The 18890-nt window shown below is 41.6% G+C and overlaps 1 protein-coding gene across 8 annotated transcripts in view; it reads right to left on the bottom strand.

Annotated features, from left to right (window-relative positions):
- CREB5 (cAMP responsive element binding protein 5) overlaps positions 1 to 18890 on the bottom strand; it is a 318303-nt gene that overhangs the window by 102545 nt on the left and 196868 nt on the right. The window contains exon 1 of one of the 8 annotated variants that reach the window (XM_060248709.1): positions 18491 to 18615. The exons of the other annotated variants lie outside the window; for them this stretch is intronic. Within the exon in view, the coding sequence (XP_060104692.1) occupies positions 18491 to 18537 (47 nt within the window). The 5' untranslated portion in view covers positions 18538 to 18615. Of the gene's footprint in view, positions 1 to 18490; positions 18616 to 18890 lie in introns of those variants that run through there. 8 annotated transcript variants of the gene reach the window in all.

Raw genomic sequence — 18890 nt, 5'->3', positions numbered from 1 at the left:
ATATAGTGTTTAGATTGGAGCAACACTGTACAGGATGGTACTATATATCATCCAGCATTCTGTTATATAAATTTTCATAATTATACCTTGATAAAAACAGCCTGTGTTGGCAAGGTTCATAAAGACTTGGCCCCCTTGATTTCCCCATCTTTCCTTCTGAAAACTCCCCTTTGGGAACCACCAGATCTCATATTCTTGGTGTGTATTGGTGGCCTGTTCTCCAGACAATGCTTTTTCCCTGCTTTTTCTCCTGTGTAGTTAATGATTGCCCAATTACCCATAACTATTCACAAATACTCAAGAATAAACGGGTCAGAGAGTTTGGAGTTTGGAGAGTTTTCTCCAGAGCTAGTGCTGTAACAAGGGTTTCGTTGGATGTTGGAATGTGGGAGGTGTCTCTTAGACAAAGGAATCCGAAACAGTACTACAGGCAGCTTTACTATCAGAGACTTATCATGACCCACTATTTTCAAAACTTCTACAACTGATGAAAGTTTCAATAGAACATCTGCAAGAGTGAAGAAATGATTTCTAAAATTTAAATCATCTGCATTCGAACTTCAGACTGCACTAGCACTTTATTCCTCCCGCGGAGTCAGGTGAACGTCTTTGAGTGCTTTAAAGTCAAGAAATTGACACATAGGAACAGAATCTTTTATGAACTTTATTTCTGTCCTTGCACATTGCATTTGAGATTTATGAACTTTTTAGCATGCAATGAGTTGCATTGTAATATTGGTGAATCACAACTGAATAATTATTAGAATTGTTAAGTACTTTCAGGATTCTTTCATTATTATTCCACAGTATTTTTGTTGTAATTTCATTCTTATTTTGTGGAACTCTAGGCTTTATCAATCCACAAGTGGCAGCAGGGTATCCCCTGGTTTGGAGGCCCTCCCCCTGCTTCAGGGTCATCAGAAAGCTGTGGGGGGGAGATATCTGCTGGGAACTCTATTATTCCCTATGGAGACTTATTCCCATAGGAAATAATGGAGAATTGATCTGCGGGTATCTGGGGCTCTGGGGGGGGGGACTGCTTTTTGAGGTAGAGGCACCAAATTTTCTGTATAGCATCCAGTGTCTCTCCCCAAAATACTCCCCAAGTTTCAAAAAAGATTGGACCAGGGGGTCCAATTCTATGAGCCCCCCCCCCCAAAGGTGCCCCTATCCTTCATTATTTCCTATGGAAAGAAGGCATTTTAAAAGGTGTGTGGTCCCTTTAAATGTGATGGCCAGAGCTCCCTTTGGAGTTCAATTATGCTTGTCACACCTTGCTCCTGGTTCCATCCCCAAAGTCTCCTGGCTCCACCCCCAAAGTTCCTGGATATTTCTTGAATTGGACTTGGCAACCCTGTAACAGAGTGTTTGGATAATGTACATAATTATAAGGAAAGGGAAAGGGAAAGGTCCCCTGTGCAAGCACCAGTTGTTTCCGACTCTGGGGTGACGTTCCTTTCACAATGTTTTCACGGCAGACTTTTTAATGGGTGGTTTGCCATTGCCTTCCCCAGTCTTTCACACTTTCCCCCCAGCAAGCTGGGTACTCATTTTACCGACCTCGGAAGGATGGAAGGCTGAGTCAACCTTGGGCTGGCTACCTGAATCCAGCTTCCGCTGGAATCGAACTCAGGTTGTGAGCAGAGAGTTCAGACCACAGCACTGCAGTACTGCTGCTTTACCACTCTGCGACACGGGGCCACTGAACATAATTATAAGCAGTGGGTTAAAACCCCCAAAGCAAAGCATATACAAGAGAGAAGTACACAGCAGATGTTTGTTCTTTAGCTTGTGGCTGAAAATTTAATCAGAGAAAATAACTCAGCTCCTGGTTTTATTCCCACTGAAGACTTACCCCCTTGTGTTGGATAAATGTGGTGTTTGGGGTTTGGAGTTAAGTGTTGTTTTGTATCATTTCTGACATTTCCTTGAGCTCCTTTTCAGGAGAGTCTGATCTCAATTTGTGGCACAGTTATGAATCCAATAAATATCTTTTCCAGCTATTCATTAGCAGTTGCAAACATAAATGAAAATAAGAAGGGATTATGTGTCTCAACATCCAATGCCATAAGCATGCAAACAATGGACAAGACAAGGAATCTGTTCCTGATGGTCTTTCCTCATCATTGCTTGGAAACACGCTTCATTAGATGCTACATAAAAAGATGGCAAACTGAAGGAATGCTTAGCAATTTTCAGGAGTGGACAAGATTAGAAAATAAGAAATTTAAAGGGCCAGTATTGTTTATGCCCCTGCATAGATCTGTGGTTCAGATTCATTTGGGCTACTGTACACTTCTGGTTGTTGCATTTTTTTTAAAAAAAGATATTGAAAAGCTGGAAAACAATCAGAAGTGGACAACCATCATGATTTAGGGGATGAAGAACCTTTCCTATGAGGAAAGGCTAAAGACAAAAAAGATGTCGAAAAGTGGATAAGATGGGGGTGGGTGGGGATACTGTTTGTCCCAGTCTATAGGGAACCTTCACGTTCAGAATCTCTAAATACTAGTGTTAGGAAGCAACTTCAAGGGAATGCCTGGGACTCTATGCCATATTTGCTGCCCCCAAAACAAACAATCACTGTGATTTATGGCTACTATGTTTTATAGTTAATAAAAATACATATGGCCCTTACACATTACATAGATGACAGAAAAATATCACAATAATGTGATCTTTTACCACAAATTTAGAAAAATAATTACATTGTTGTAAACTACTTTGAGCTCCATGCAAGCAGGGCAGGACAGTTTTTTAAACATCCAGTTTAATAAATAATAAAAATAAAAGTCTCATTCTTGTGATATTGTGGAACAGCTTTTGTAATAAGTTGTAGCATAATAATTGTAATAAGGGTGGCAATTGGGGGGGAGCTGTCCCAGAGACACTCACTTAACTGTGGGGTTCCTCAGGGAGCAGTTCTCTCCCCGATGTTATTTAACATCTACATGCGCCCCCTTGCCCAGATTGCCCGGAGATATGGGCTGGGTTGTCACCAGTATGCGGATGACACCCAGCTCTATCTATTGATGGACAGCCAGGCCGCCGATGTTCCTATAAATTTGGACCGGGCGCTGCAAGCCGTGGCAGACTGGATCAGGTCGAGTGGGCTGAAACGGAATCCAGCGAAGACAGAGGTCCTTTGTCTAGGGCGTGGTGGTCCAGAGGGAGGGATCTCCCTTCCAGCTTTTGACGGTGCGTCACTGGTACCAGTGCGCAGGGTCAGGAGCTTGGGAGTGTTACTGGAGTCTTCCTTGACAATGGAGGCCCAGATAGCAGCCACTGCCAAATCCGCCTTTTTCCACCTTAGGCAGGCGAAGCAGTTGGCTCCCTTCCTGGAGCACAATGACCTGGCAACAGTGATCCATGCAACGGTCACCTCGAGGCTAGACTACTGTAATGCCCTCTACATGGGGCTGCCCCTGTGCCGAACCCGGAAGCTGCAGCTAGTGCAGAATGCAGCAGCTAGACTGCTATTGGGCCTACCTCGGTGGGAACATGTGCAGGCTGGGCTGCGGGAGCTGCATTGGCTGCCAGTTATTTACCGAGTTCGTTACAAGGTGCTGGTTATTACCTTTAAAGCCCTATATGGCCGAGGACCTGTTTACTTTAGGGACCGCCTCTCTCCATATGTTCCCCAGAGAGCACTGCGATCCAGCTCACAAAACCTTCTGGAAGTACCGGGGCCAAAGGAGGCCAAACTAAAAATAACTAGAGAACAGGCCTTCTCTATAAAAGCACACCAGTGGTGGAACCAACTGCCGGAAGAGGTGCGGGCCCTACGGGACATTAACCATTCCGGCTAGCCTTCCAAGATGGAACCTGAAATGAACACCATGCCATCACTAACATCAGCAATCGAGAGAGCAATATGATGAGATTAATTTAGATTGATTTTAGACTTTTATATTATGTAAATTTAATGGTAAATTTTAAATGTTATAGAAATGTATAACTGTTTTATTGTTTAACATGGCTCTTGCCACATTCTGTAAGCCGCCCTAAGCCTGCCTCGGCGGGGAGGGCGGGGTATAAATAAAATTTTATTATTATTATTATTATTATAGTACATGACAAGCACCTAGATATAAGCCAGTTTTGTAGTTGATCTTCTTCAGAAGTTATTTTTAGTAGAACTTCCTCAGAAGTTATCTCCCTCTTATTTACAACTCAACATTAACATAGGAAGCAAGCCAGCCCACTAGCCTTTCCTTAATCAGGTACAAAGCCTTCTGCTCTAAAGCTGTAAATAAATTGGTTATAAATAAGGGAGATTTCTGAAGATCTACTAATAACAACATCTGAGAAAGATAGACTATGAAATGGGCTAACATCTAGATGCTCATCATTTACTACAACTTATAACAGAAGCTTGGAGTCCTGTGGCACAGAGTGGTAAGCTGCAGTACTGCAGTGCAAGCTCTGCTCACAATCTGAATTCGATCCCAGCAGAAGTTGGTTCAGGCAGCCGACTCAAGGTTGACTCAGTCTTCCATCCTTCCAAGGTTGGTAAAATGAGTACCCAGCTTGCTGGGGGTAAAGTGTAGATGACTGGGGAAGGCAATGGCAAACCACCCCATAAAAAGTCTGCCATGAAAACATCATGATACAACGTTATCCCCGAGTCGGAAATGACTGGTGCATGCACAGGGGACTACCTTTTTACTTTTATAACAGCAGCTTTTCTACAGTATCACAAGGATGAGACTTTTCTGTATTTGTGATATTTGTGACAGGATCGTTTGTTGTGGTATTTCCCTGTCATCTATGTAATATGTAAGGAGCATATGTATTTTTATTAACAATAAAACATAGTAGCCATAAATCACAGCGATTCTTCATGTTTGCTGGCCCTGCAGGGCAACTGGTTCACCATGGCATGAAAAAGGATGCTGGAATGGATAGACCACTTGTCTGATTCAGAAGGGCTCTTCTTACATTCTTAAAATGGTAGAAATCCTGTATAACCGTATCAGTAGTATATAGGCCACGTCAACTCTGCCATCTCTTCAACTATACTGCCAAGCATCTGTTTCTTCTTTTGGCCTTCCTGTCCAATCATCATTATCCCAGCAATAGAAGTTCCTTGCTTCATAGTTCTGGAATTGTGCTTTGTGCTCATCGTTAATTCCAGCAAATGTCTAACATTCCAGAATTGAAACACATGCAGTTTTCTGCAGCATTTAGTTGATCTGCATCTTTCTCCTCTTCTACTGACATGTGATTGTCACAGGAGTCTCTTTGGGTGGTGCTTTACTGTGCATTGGTAAAATGCCATTTGAAAACAATCTTGGTGACAATCGTATATACAATCACATAAAGACTGATTGTTAGCAGTGATTTACTGTACACATGTGCACAAAGATACCAGAGAGGAGGACAATGATGCATTTGGATTTAAGGAACTGCACGTGCACAGTTCTCTGTTCAAAATCTGTAAGTTTTTTAAAAACACCACAGCCCAGAACAATGGAGAATTCTATTTCAGAACCAAGAACAGGTAATGTTTAACTCTGGCACTTGGGGAGAAATTTGGATAAGGAGAATTTTGCAAGCAGCTGTATCCAACAACTGTTCCCAATAATTTCTTGGAACCATTAACACTGTGCTCCTAGGACATACTTCTTGTCACATATACCACTAGGAAACACTAAAAAGCGGCGCCAGCAATTCTCAAAATGGGCATGTGCAGAGGAAAGACAATGATGCTAGGGGATCAGGTACATGTGTGGAGCTGGCTGGCTGAACTATTTATTATTATTTATTATTATTTATTATTATTTGCAAGTAAACTGCTGACTTGGCTGTTGTTGTGCAGAAATTGGCTATGTATTGCCAGTTCCTTAGGAGGTGGTGGGCTCTCCTTCCTGGGAGGTTTTTAAACAGAGGCTAGATGACCATCTGACAGCAATGAAGATCCTGTGAATTTAGGGGAAGGTATTTGTGAGTTTCCTGCATTGTTCAGGGGGATGGACTAGATGACCCTGGAGGTCCCTTCCAACTCTATGATTCTTTGATTCTATGATTATATATTTTTTTTGCTTTTAGACAATGGGATAATTCTAGTTGTATACATTAATTTTGAATTTCTTCATGCTTTTGAAATGTGATGCATTAATACAAGAGCACTTGGCATGCAAACTGCTCCAGATCACAGACATTAGTGAGCAAGAAACATTAGCCTGCTCAAGAACATGCTTTCAGTTAAGATTTTTATTTATTTAAATATTTATATTCTGCTCTTTCTCCCTATTGGGGACCCAAAGCAACACACAACATCATTCTTCATTTTATCTTCACAACAATGATGTTGATTGGGCTGAGGCAGAAATGGGTCCAAGGTCACCCAGCAAGCTTGCATGGCAGTGGGGAGGGGTTATGGCTCATAGAATCATAGTTGGGAGAGACCTCTAGTCCAACCCCCTGCAATTCATGTTTCCATGTATCTCCTAATTCCGATACCCTAACTCAGAGGTGTCAAAAGTGTGCCCCGCAGGACGCACCTGGCCTGCCCAGAGCTTTAATCAGACCCACAGCTCTTTTCTCCATCCTTCTCCCCCTCCTGTCCTCACCCTTTGAAGATCCAGGGCTGCTGAATTTCCCAGCTCATTCAGTCCTGTCTTTGATGGCTATAGCAGGAAGCTCTTTGGGGCTTGCAAAGCTGCCAAGAAAATGCAGAATGAATTTTCTATTATGGTCTCTGCACTCAAATGGGCTACTCTGGCAGTAGTCTATCTGGGCACAGAGATCTTAATGGAAAATCCATTCCATGTTTTCCTTGCAACTTTGTCTGTGCTGCAACATATTTCAGTGGAGTGGAGCTCATTTCACTTTACAGCATTTGTATAGCCAGTTGAAGCTGCTGTTTACTAGAGTTGTCTCCTTGCAAATAAAGCTTGATGCTTTGAGCCAGCTCGACTCTGCTGAATTAATTGGTGTCTAGTGATTACTCTAACCGGGAAACCCACAGCTAAGGGGGGACATTACATTGGAGAACCATTACCAATCTAAGTAGACTCAGAGGGGAGAGAAGCTTGCAATGCTCATCCTTCATGTTTTCCTAAGCTCAGAGCATTTTATATTTTTAGTTTCTGCTGTGATCCTTGTGCTTTTCTTGATATTTTGTTTTAAAAATTACATTGCCAAATCCCACTGTTCCCTACCTTTCCATTTTAAACAAAAGAGTTTTAAGCATGTTTGTACTTTAAGTTCATTTTTTTTGTTTTTTTCTGTATCCTTCATAAAGTTTATATAACTCTGTTACCTGGCATTACATTTTATGACATGTGTGGCCTAGCCTCACAAAGTCCCATTTATGTCAGATCCAGCCCACATAACAGAAGAGCTCAACACCCATGCTCTAACCAGTGTACTATACTAGCTTTTGTTCTCTTTCCCATCAATTTTCCCCCAATCTATGAGCTTTCCTTCCTTGTTTACTCCTTTTTTTCTCTAACTTTGCTTCACTTACCAGTCACAGATTCTCTTTGGTTTATTTATATTTCTATTCCACCTACTAGTTCTGAATCTTTACAGATAATACAAGAGAGAATCTTCATACCTTTATTCATTGCCAGCTCATATTCACAACATTGAAGGTATATGCTTCAGATAGTGAAAAACAGTTTCCACTATCTGGTTGGCATCCTCCTGTCCAATGTAACATTAGCAGGCTACTACATTTCTAGCTATCCAGCATCTCCTCCAATGGTTATGGACTGGTAATTAGAAAAACATAAAATGTTTAGAATTTAACACTTACTCTGCTGAGCTATTCATCAGCTACTGTGACTAAATAAAACCTTGTCTGAAAGTTGGCAAAACTGGTAAAGGATAAACAAGCTGACAACAGTGACTAAGTACAAGTAAGAGATTTTAATAGGTCTTAATTACTGGTCTAAATTACTGGCAACACTGTGCTCCCTTAATTTCTCAATTATTTACTGAATAATTTCATGCAAATGAAAAGAAAATCTATCCAGGTTCAATTATAAGCCACAGTTATTTCTAGCTGATGTAAGCCTAGTTAATACTGTTGACTTCCCTGAATCACTTCCAGCTATGAACAGAGGATCTGACATGTTATTAGGTGCCAAAGGAAAAGAATACAGAATGCAGCATTCCTATAAGTAGTTGAAACTGCAAAGCATATGGAAGTTACACAGGATACTTTTCAACTATGTTCATAAACCAAAACACACTCCACCCTCACACACACACACACACACACACACACACACACACATACATGTTACATTGAAGTATCTAGAATCAAGCAAATGGAACACTAAAATTATGGATATATGTTGCCTATGAAAAACACAAGTGAAAACAGAAGTGTTTCACCACATACCATGCAAGCCTAAGGAGAGTTACACCCTGGCAACTGAGAACAACTATACAGGCTGGCACTTTCCCTACCCCAGTCTCACTCCTGTGCACACATCAAAAAGAAAGGCTAATGAATGCAGTCGAAGTTCCCAGTAACAAGTTACAGCACCACTTTTCCAGAAATCTACGTCCTCCATGACAGTGGGCTAAAGGTGGCTAGTAAGGGTCAAACTACATGTTGTATTATATAGTACAGTGTTCAAGTCCAATGGTACCTTTAAGACCAACAAATCAATTAATCAATTCTTTTTGTTTTACAAAAATAATAGCATTAACTTGCAGTGGAAAATCCAACAAATGGTGCTACAGCTACTCACTTGAGTCTATGGGAGTGCTCCTCCAGCATCCAATCACCTTTCAAGAGGTGGGATGGAATGCTGGAGGGAAGCATAGCAGAGGGAAGGGGAGCTCTGCCTCAGGGAGAGAGCAGTGAGAGCTCAGGTCTGGCACAGCAAAAAGGGAGTTTGAAGAGTAGCTCTGCTTGGTAGTGTGGTGTGGTTTAGCTCTACCTCTGAGAGAGAACAGAGTACCCGATTGCAGGGTCGTAGCCAGGAAACTTTGTGGGGTGCTGGGGAGTTAGGGGGCCGCTAATTAAATTAAACTGAAATAATTAAAACTGATCTAATTAAATTAAGATTACATTAATTGCATTAGTGTTTGGTGTATGGGATTCTCCTTTTCCTTAACCAGCCTTCTCTCCACTCTTCCACCCCATCTTAACCTCGAGTCCTTCTCTGCCCTTCAATATGCTTGTGCTATAAGGCCCCAGGAGCAGGAGAAAAGGCTGTGGCAACCTTTGGTGCTCAGGCCCATGGGCAAAGACAAAGGGGACGCTTGGGCAGAGCCAGATCTAGGGGGGCAGAGGGGGTAATAGCCCTGGGTGCCACTTGGGGGCACCAAATTGGGCACCCCCCTGGAGCGGGCAGGGGGGGGGGAGAAAGATGGGCCGTCTTGCAGAGAGGTGTCAAAAGCAGCCCTGGGGCTCCCCCTCCCATTTAAAGACCTTCTGGAAGGTGGGGTCTTTAATTGGAGAGGGGAGGCAGATTGCCTGCCTTTGTTGTCTCCCCAAGTTGGAGAGGTGGGAAAGGCATCCCTGCGGCTTCCCTCCCCATTTAAACACACTGATTGTTAGGCCTGTCTCTGGTAATGAGCAGACCTTGTACCATTTAATCTGACTCTTGGGAAAGGGCATGCTGGTGTGGTGGTGTCCTGTGTGGCAAGAAGATCCAACCTAGCTAGCTAGGTAGTAAAAGTCTGTGTGTGCTCAGAGGCATTAAAGAAAATTCAAGCCACTCTCTGAAACTACAACTAGCTTCAATTATGTGCCTCCACCAGGTTTCTTCTTGTCTGCCTGGGGACCTGTGCTGCTGATCTGTTCTTTGAAACCAACCTATAAACAAATCTTCTGTGCTATCTATTCAAGGCAGATGGACCCTAAAAAGAACAGGCTGTTCCCAGCCCACCTTCCTCCTGGCTGTTTCTATATCTTCCTTGGTCACAGTAGTGGCATCCCACTACTAAGTAGGCACAGATGCATGAACTTCATTTTTCCCTCATGTATTGTTTACTTTGGCACCCACAGAACAGAAAACTCCATACCCATACCATCTTCCAGTATCCCCAAAACAATATGCAAAGCAGAGTACTTGTTGCTGGTCATGACTGTTCTTTTTAATCAGAGTTGCAGGCCTGCACTTGTGTTCTGGTGACTTTTTAAAAAATATATATAGATTTTGTTGAAGAACCACATACAACTGATTAAATTATCATATATAACCAAAAGAAACAGCCTACCATTGTATATAGCTTCAAATAATATTTAAAGTATTAGAACACCTTTAAAAATATCTAAATAACTTATATCTCTTTACTGATGATGAGTACTAAATGTTAACTTCTATTCTTCAAAATCGACATATTATATATGGTCCTATATTTTAAGCTATATTCTTTTTTGCTTTACTTTTCAAAACAATCATTAATTGTGCTATAAAACAAAACATAGTTAATTTCCTAAGTTCTTAAAATACTGAAGTCTTCTATCTTCTTGTTTTAATCTGATAATACAGTTGATTAACAGATAAAATATATATTAGAAACTTAAAAAACTGAGTAGGTCAAGGGAAGCCCAGAACTGTGGGATGGGGAAGAAACTTCTGCCCTGCCTGTGGACCTACAACATGGGAGTATATACCTGTCTACAACCCACACCTCCCAACTCATTAAGCTATACATATGCCAAAATGAGTATACAACTTACTATTTACAATAACACATCTTCAAAAATTACAACACATCTAACTCTCTTTCACCATCCTCTGCTTCTTCAGAAACATTATAGCTTTTAACTGGAGTCAGCAGTGATTGAGTCTTCCTTTTTACAGCTCTAGTTTCTGTTTGTTCTAGAGAAGGCAAGCCCAGTACAGTTAGTAAATCTGATCCAGAAGCATGATCATATCCAGTATACTGAACTTGCTGATGTCCCACAAACATTTTGCAAGACTACAACCAGCAGTATTTTATACCAGCTGCCTGAGATTTAGAAATGGTGGGTTTGAGGTCCCTTCGAATCTTAAGCATTTCTGAGGGGAGGTCTGGGAATATAAGTATTTTGCTTCCTTGGAATTCCAAGCCATTCTGCTGATGTGCTTCCATCAAAATTTTCCTTCTAGTCCAATAATCAGTGAACTCCACCGTTACATCTCTACTAGAGAAGGCAACCTTGGAAGTGTTGTTTGTTTTACCAAAGCGATAAGCTCTCAGAATAAGAGGTGTCACTTCCTCCTCTAGTTTTAATGAAGTGGCCAACCAAGACACTATAAAAATAGAAAGATCAGATGTTGCTTCAGCATTTGGTAAAAACCCACAAAATTTCAAGTTTTTATATCTTCTAAATGAGACTCCAGCATCATAATTCTTTCTTTAGACCAGCCATCTTGAGAAGTAGTTCTAAGTGTTTTTTTTCCAGGAAGGCAACTTTCTTTATAGCTGCTGCATCTTTTTGAGCTGTTTGCTTGTGTTGAGTCTCTACTTCTTCCATATGTTAAGCTAAGAAGGTTATCATAGCCATCACATCTTGATTTAACTCTTGACATTGATTTTCCAACGCTTCTAGTAGAGATGATGTTGTTAGGAGAGAGTCAGCATTGTTTGTATCTCCATGGCTCAAAGGAGCTGAGGAGGTACTAGCTGCTTCAGCCAAGGCAAAATCTCTGTTAATGAAGGAGATCCCCCAGCTTTCTTTTGTTTTTTATTACCCTTAGAGGCCTTAGATGGCATATTTCAAGTTGTTTTAGAATAGAATTAATTTTAGAGTGAGGAGTCAGGGAACAGGAGATAATGGCTTCTGGTTGGCCAGTGATCGAAGCCAAGTACCCCTCCCCCCGGGACTTTTTGCTTTCTGAGCAACGTAGTATAATCCAGGGACTTCAAATGAGAACTTTCAGGTTGAGGTCCTGAGTAGAATAACTGTGTATGCAAGCAGTTCTGAAGGGCCTTGTTATGTATAGGATCTGGTCCTGTGCAATCCAGGTGGATGTAGCAATGGCTTTTGATGGATCACAAACCTATATACTAGACACTGGCAATGCTGTCACAGCACTGTCAAGTTGGCGACCAACTCCTGGTCTCCTTCAGCTAAATACACATATTCCCCTGAAAGGCATTAGAATAATCACTCACAATAAGATCAGATGTTGAGCAACCCATGCTCTACCTCACACCATAACAACATGTTTGGATAAACACTGGTGGGGTCATCTATAGGGAGAGGTGTTTTGTTGTTAAAAAAAAAAGGTCTGTTTGGACAAGTGACTTCTCCAAGCAAAAATTTTCTCTCAATATTACATGTTACTGCTATTTGTAGTTAGATATTCCTCATGGAATGCAAAATTTATACTTGCGTCTCAGTGAAAAGGGTGGGCTGTAAAGAACAAATAAATAACAATACACAAATAAATTGAACAATGATCTAATACAGTCCTAGCAAAGCTCACAGTTTCTGATGGCAAACTGCAGAGCGTCAGGGTCTGAAACCCATTTGTACAATGATAGAGGCTTTAATTGGGCTAATCCAGGGCCAAAAACTGTGTTGGACTAACACTAGCCACAGCCAAACTTCCCTTGATAACATCTAGACTAGGTTATTGTAACGTATTCTGTTAGGTTGGCTTTGAAGACAGTCTAGAAATTCCAGTTCTTTCAAAATATAGTTGCCAAGGTTTTAACCAGATTCAGTGAACACCTAAGGTCCAGTGTTATACTTAACTGTACTGTCTTCAACTCTCTTTCTGTATTAATTGTCTGATTCTGATGTTTAAAGTCCTAAATAGTTTAGGATCAATTATTCTGATGGATTATCTCCATCTGCAAGAATGTACTTGGGATCTAAGGCTAGCTGGCCCAGAGTCTAGTCCACATTAACAAAGGTGAGGACCATGGGTACTTGGAGCAGGGCATTTCTGCAATTGCCCCTGGTTTATCTGGCCCCTCCATCTTGGCGTTACAATATGCTCTAAATACCTATTTCAGAAGAGTGCTGGAGAGGTTCTTTTTCCATTTCTTCTGCTTGCTGTAATTACCTTGTGCTGTACCTATCTCTACTACCTTAACCCATTACTGACTTGTTTTAGCATGCTGCTATGTTGTTTTTATTGATGTGATTAACATAATTATTTTCATTATTATAAGGTACATTTAAAAAAACTATAAAGGCAGGATATAAATTTTCCAAATAAATCTACAGATTATAAAAATGTGTTTGTAGTAGCATTCATATTAAAATATTATATGTTTATGGATCTATTAAGGAGAATATACAATTAAAATACAAATTAAATGTGCACTAATAATGCAGACATACTGGAAAAAGAAGTAAGTCTTCTTAGATAAAGGCTGGTTTTTGGGGGTAATACTATGGTCCACCTTGACGGATACTCTGTTTCTAATTGCAGCCAAATTGATGATCCTAGAAGCTCAGACATGTAAACCAGCTTTACCACAAAGAAGCCAATGAGAATGAAACTAGTATTTTATTTGTAGATGTGTAGTGAATAGGCATGGGCAGGATGTACAAGCAGGTGGGAATGTGTGTGGGTGCACTAAGGGAGGTTTGAGAAGGTGTCACCATTCTCTGCTCAGGGCAAATCAAAACCTGGAATTGGCCCTGAGTTACAACCCCCTGTCTGGTATTAAACAAGAGTGAAGTCCTGTGCTGCACATGATGATTTGTGAACTGGAACCAATGTGTAAATGAGGAAACTGTGTGTTCTACTTATACAGAATACCCAGTCATTCATACTTGATCAGTGCCATAACAGCTAATAAGGATTTTACAATCATTGTGTTTGAATATGAAGTTAAGACAGAGGAAATGCCATGTCACAGAGCCTGCAGGATGACATTTAAATTTAGTTACCATTGGAAGGGGAAAGCACCTATAGTGGAGAAAATCAGTTTTTCTTAGTCTGCTTGTCTATAGCAAAATTTAGGAAAATAATTCTGCAGAAGCTTTTGAATGGCTAAGAAAAGGGCAAGCGTGGGAGAGTTTAAGGCGAGAAAGGAAAATCTTTGCATTTGTTCCCTCTTCTCGTCTGGTTATAGTGCAGAAAGTGTCTAAGTCCTCTCCACCCATTAAGTCTTTAGCACTCTTGCCAAGATAAAGAGCTGTTTCTCCAACTCATCTTCCTTCCAAGATAATAAATTAAGGACATAGTATGTCCAGAAGGAGCAAATAGGAGGGTGAAAAATGAATTTGGCCATCTCAGGGATTCCCTGACATTTGGTCTGGAACTGGAAGGAATTGCTAAATGTCAGGACAAAGAATTTTGCGGCCATATGGAGCAGATCCATGGTGCTCTTTCCGAAAGCCAAAATATAATATCTGAATTTGGAGCCAGAATGTAATTCCATTTAATTTACATGAGAATGCTCCAACACAGCAAATTCATCTCTTGGGAAATAACCAATGTAAGGTGGATTGATTATAATTCACTGCAAGGTGACTTTTTAATATGACCTGTATTTTATCAATCTCTGTATATCCCATAGTTGCAACACAACTTACATTGAAATTTGCTGAACCCTCCTATTTGGATTCTCATGCAACTGCAAACCCGCCTCCCCCATACTTTGTCTTATTCATATTGTGGCTTCCAGGAAAGTTAAAGCACTGCAGATTTACTTTAGCTATCTCTAGCAAATAAGAGTTAGCTGTAAAAAAAAAAAAAGATGACAAAGTTCTCCACATGTGTTGCTTCTGTGCAAGAAATAGCTTCAGGCCTTTGTGTCATTTGGTCAGATATGATGAATCTAAGCATCTATCTCTTCATGAATCTTCTGTTTGCCTGCATCTGTGCTGAAACGGTTACAGTTTGATGGAATACAATTCCATGACGCTGTGGAATTCATGCACATTTCCTACATGGATGTGATTTTCACGTTGTTTGAAATACTTTCAGTTTGATGCTATCAGAAAACATGAAGGCATGGACAAAAAGGTCAGTTGTGTAACACGTAAAATATCAACATCTAAGAATTTTCTTATAAAATATAAAAATGTGATTATTAAATATGTAACAAATCTTGCTCCATATATGATATATATTTCCCATCCTTTATATAATTCACTACATTCAATGAACTATATTCATTAGAATATAGCTAGTGTGAATATTGCACTTATCTAAAAGTTTTGCTTTTGAAAAAAATATCTTTAATTTTGCTTGCAACCTAACTAGTGAACTGGACCAACAAACGTCACTATGAATGGGCTGTTTCACATGCTATTTTTGCCTGGAGTAGTCTCAAAGGCCTAGTAGAGAGGCCAAAGCTCAACATGTACTTCTCCCACCCTTATCTCTCACCTGTTGGAGAAAGTAGGACTCTTGTATTGCCCTAGAGTGGACAGGAAAGAAGTGTGGGAGAAGGAGAGAGGTAAACCATGGCTGAATCCTCTTTTTCTGCTCTGGATTTCTGAAGGCATGCTCTCCAGGATGTGACCTGGAAAGTGGAAACCATATGTTGGGCTATTTTCAGTCACTTTCCTCTCTCACAACAACAGTGACTTACAGCGCAGCCTGTCAGTCCACACAACTTTTGCAGTCTGTAAGATACTTTGGAAATTCAGAGATGGCAGATGCTGGCTACTGACTATATGCAGGGCCGGCTTGCCCACTAGGCAAACTAGGCAATTGCCTAGGGCTCCAGGAAGGGGAGCACCGAATTGGGCTCCCCCTCCTGCCCAAGACAACTGCCTGTTTGTCTCCCTACCACCACCACCTGCCCCCTCCCTCCCCTTTCCCAGTACAGCGCAGCGCTCCACCTTCCCACCCACACGATCAGAAGAGCAACAAGGCTCAACCCTACCCACTTTGAAAGGGCCTGGGTTTCTTCTAAGTTGTTTGAAGAACACACTGGAGGAGTTTCACTCCTCCCTCAATTCTGGTTCCGGAAGTGAGGGGAGAGAAGCCTCCTCCAGTGCACTTTTCAAACTTAGAAGAAGCCTGGGCCCTTGTGAAGCGGGTAGGGCCGAGCCTCATCATGGTGCACCTCTGATCGTGCCAGGGAGGGGGGCAGGTGATGGAGCACAGCACCGCATTGTGGCACTGCAGAGAGCAGACAGGAGTGGTAGTAGCAGCAGGGGGATGCAGGGGGGCAGGTAGCTTGCCTGGGGCACTACACACCCTAGGGCCAGCACTGGTCATATGGCTGAATGGAATCTCTAGCCTCATAATGCCCTCTGATTACCAGATTTAAGAAGCAGTCAGCAGAAGGTCCTGCTTGTGGGCTTTCCTGTAGCTTCTATTGCAAACAGTGTGCTGGACTCAATGGACCAGGAGTCTGATGTAACCTGTCTTCTCCTCTCTTCCTAAATTCTTAAACTGTTAATTAGCAAGGACTACACTTTACAAACTCACTTTTAACTGTTACCCAGACTGGACCCAGTTGCAACTTATGATTTGGCACTAAAACCAGAGCTAGCTTCAAAACTGAAAGGTGCAAGAATATCAAAGAAAAGAAGAGCATCCAGAGTGCTTCTAATCACCTTAACAATGGTTAAGCAACCATAGGAGGTGTCATGACTGCATCATGGTGGTGGAAAGTGCTGTCAAGTTGCAGCTAACTTATGACGACCCCGTAGGGTTTTCAAGGCAAGAGACTTTCAGAGGTGGTTTGCCATTGCCTGCCTCCATGTCACGACCCTGGTACTCTTGGAGGTCTCCCATCCAACTACTAGCCAGGGCCAACCCTGCTTAAGCTTCTGAGCTCTGATGAGATCAGCTTGCTTGGGCTAGCTATACCTGATATCAAAAAAACTGTACTCATTTGATGTAGTGCACTGTCCTATGCTGGAAATCTTTAAAAAATATAATAATGTGAATTTGTTTACTAACTTGTATAAATTTGCTGAACTGTAGCTATGAAAAAATGATATCCAAGATGGATTCCAAGCTGTAATAGATTACTCAAAATATATATCAAAATAAAGTTTCTAGCTCTCATGTGCTGCCAGCTTCTCAAACACTGATTATTATCAAACTGTAAAGACTTTCAGCAGTAGAAACTAAGCATGGTTGCCCCCACACTAATTACTGCAGGTCCAAACTACCAGGATTCACAATCTAGTATGGGATACATTTATCTTTTGTACAATGGCTAACTCCCTCTAGATCTACAGCAGCCCACCCACAAAATTGAAAATAATAATCAAACTCTGGTAAAGTACTGGTGAAGTACAGCAAATAAAAGAAAATTATGCTGCAACATAAAAACAATAAAAACACAAAAATATGCAAAACTGCATAAATGCACCATTTCCTCCAAGTGACCAACTGTGTATTAAGACACAAATTTACAAGTCCAGTGGCACAGTTATATTCAAGGTACTGAATCCGCTGAATAAAACTTTCTTGGTTTAAAAAGTGCCACTGGACTCTAGCATTGTTCTGCTGCTTCAGGCCACACAGCTGCCCACCTGGATCTATCTGTATGAAGACAGTGTTTTAGTCTAGAATTTTAAACATTTTGTCTGGGAATGAAAAGCACAAGAAAAATCTTTGACTTTCTTACAACAGGCGTATTTTTGGAGAGCAGGTTACAAATCATGGGGCCACTTTGCTAGGGAGAGAGAGAGGAAGAACATGTACATCAGAGATCCACAATACAGAAATCACTTCCTCCTAAATTGTCCCAGTGACACAAATCAGAGGCTGCAGCGCTTGCAGAACTGCATGGGTGAGCATTTGCCTGAAACCCCGAGTGGTACATTCAGGACGTGCTGCACAAATCACATCCTTAAATGATTCCTATCCTACAGAGAGCGTCTCTTCAGCGAAGACTTTTACTCGCTCTATTAGCCAGCAGTTGACTGATCTCAAATTGACCAGTCGCATTTGGGAAAGCAGACCCCTCCCCTTTTAGCAAAAGACAGGTTTGAAACCTTTTTTCCCCCTTTAAAAATTAAACCCCTAGGAGAAAATAATTTGCAGCTGTAATAATATCAGGTTGGGATCTCTCTTTCTCTCTCTTCTTTTAAAAAAAGAAAAACACTATACTATAGTTTTACATTGAATAATAAAAGATAAAACGGGAGAGTCTGTGAATAATTAGAGAATGCTGTCTGAAGCCAGTTGCAGTCACTGCAACTGATAATAAACTTAAACCCCCTCGAGAGCAGGTAAATGCTTTGCAACCCTGACCCCCGTGCTCTCACATTACTTAACTACCCTGCAGCTCCAGCATTACATCACCATTGAAATGATTGGTCCCTGCAGTTTAACTCTCTCCCTGTCTCCTCTGATTAGGAACGAAAGAGCAACGCAAAGGGAGGGGAAAGGAGCCGAAAGAAAGTTCTCTCGCGAAAGTTTGCGGGATTGTTTGGGTCAGTGTCGATCTGTCCCTGGAACCCGGGATCTGCTCAGCGAGGTTCTTGTGTGGCAGACCGCAAACTCCAGCCAAGTGGAGAGGCAGAAAAGGGGGGGGATGTAGTCAAAGCAGGAAATGGATCCCTAGGCAAAAAGGAAGAGAAGGGAAGGTGGGTAGCAGTAGTGATAGTAGTACGGAGCGGGGGGGGGGGAGGAGAAAATTAAAAACAAACCTCATGGACATCACTGAGCTTGAATTCCCTGCTGAGGTGCAGAACATGAGAGCCCTGGAATGAATGTATGCAGAACTTGAGCCAAAGCTTAACTAGCCCGAGTGAGTCATATCCTTCCCATTTGATTCCAGTCCAAATGGTGATGTAATGCTCTGGCCCTCTCCCTCGCTTGCTCCCTCTTCTCTACGCTGCCATCCCCCCCCCCCCTTCTCCTTTTGAGCTCGGTGCTAGTGAAGTCACCATTTAAATCTGGCAGAGCTGAAGCAAAGAAAAAAAAAACTTCAATGTAACCAAAACAGCCCCAGGCGAAGTTCCAGACGCACAGAGACTTGGTGGTGCAATTGCCATTGGAAACGGGTAAACAGAGAAAGAAACAGTGCCGCCTCAGAATGTCCCGAGC

This window comes from Heteronotia binoei, chromosome 10 (assembly GCF_032191835.1).
Source record: "Heteronotia binoei isolate CCM8104 ecotype False Entrance Well chromosome 10, APGP_CSIRO_Hbin_v1, whole genome shotgun sequence".
Taxonomy (NCBI): Eukaryota; Metazoa; Chordata; class Lepidosauria; order Squamata; family Gekkonidae; genus Heteronotia; species Heteronotia binoei.
This window is presented reverse-complemented; position numbering and strand designations above follow the sequence as displayed.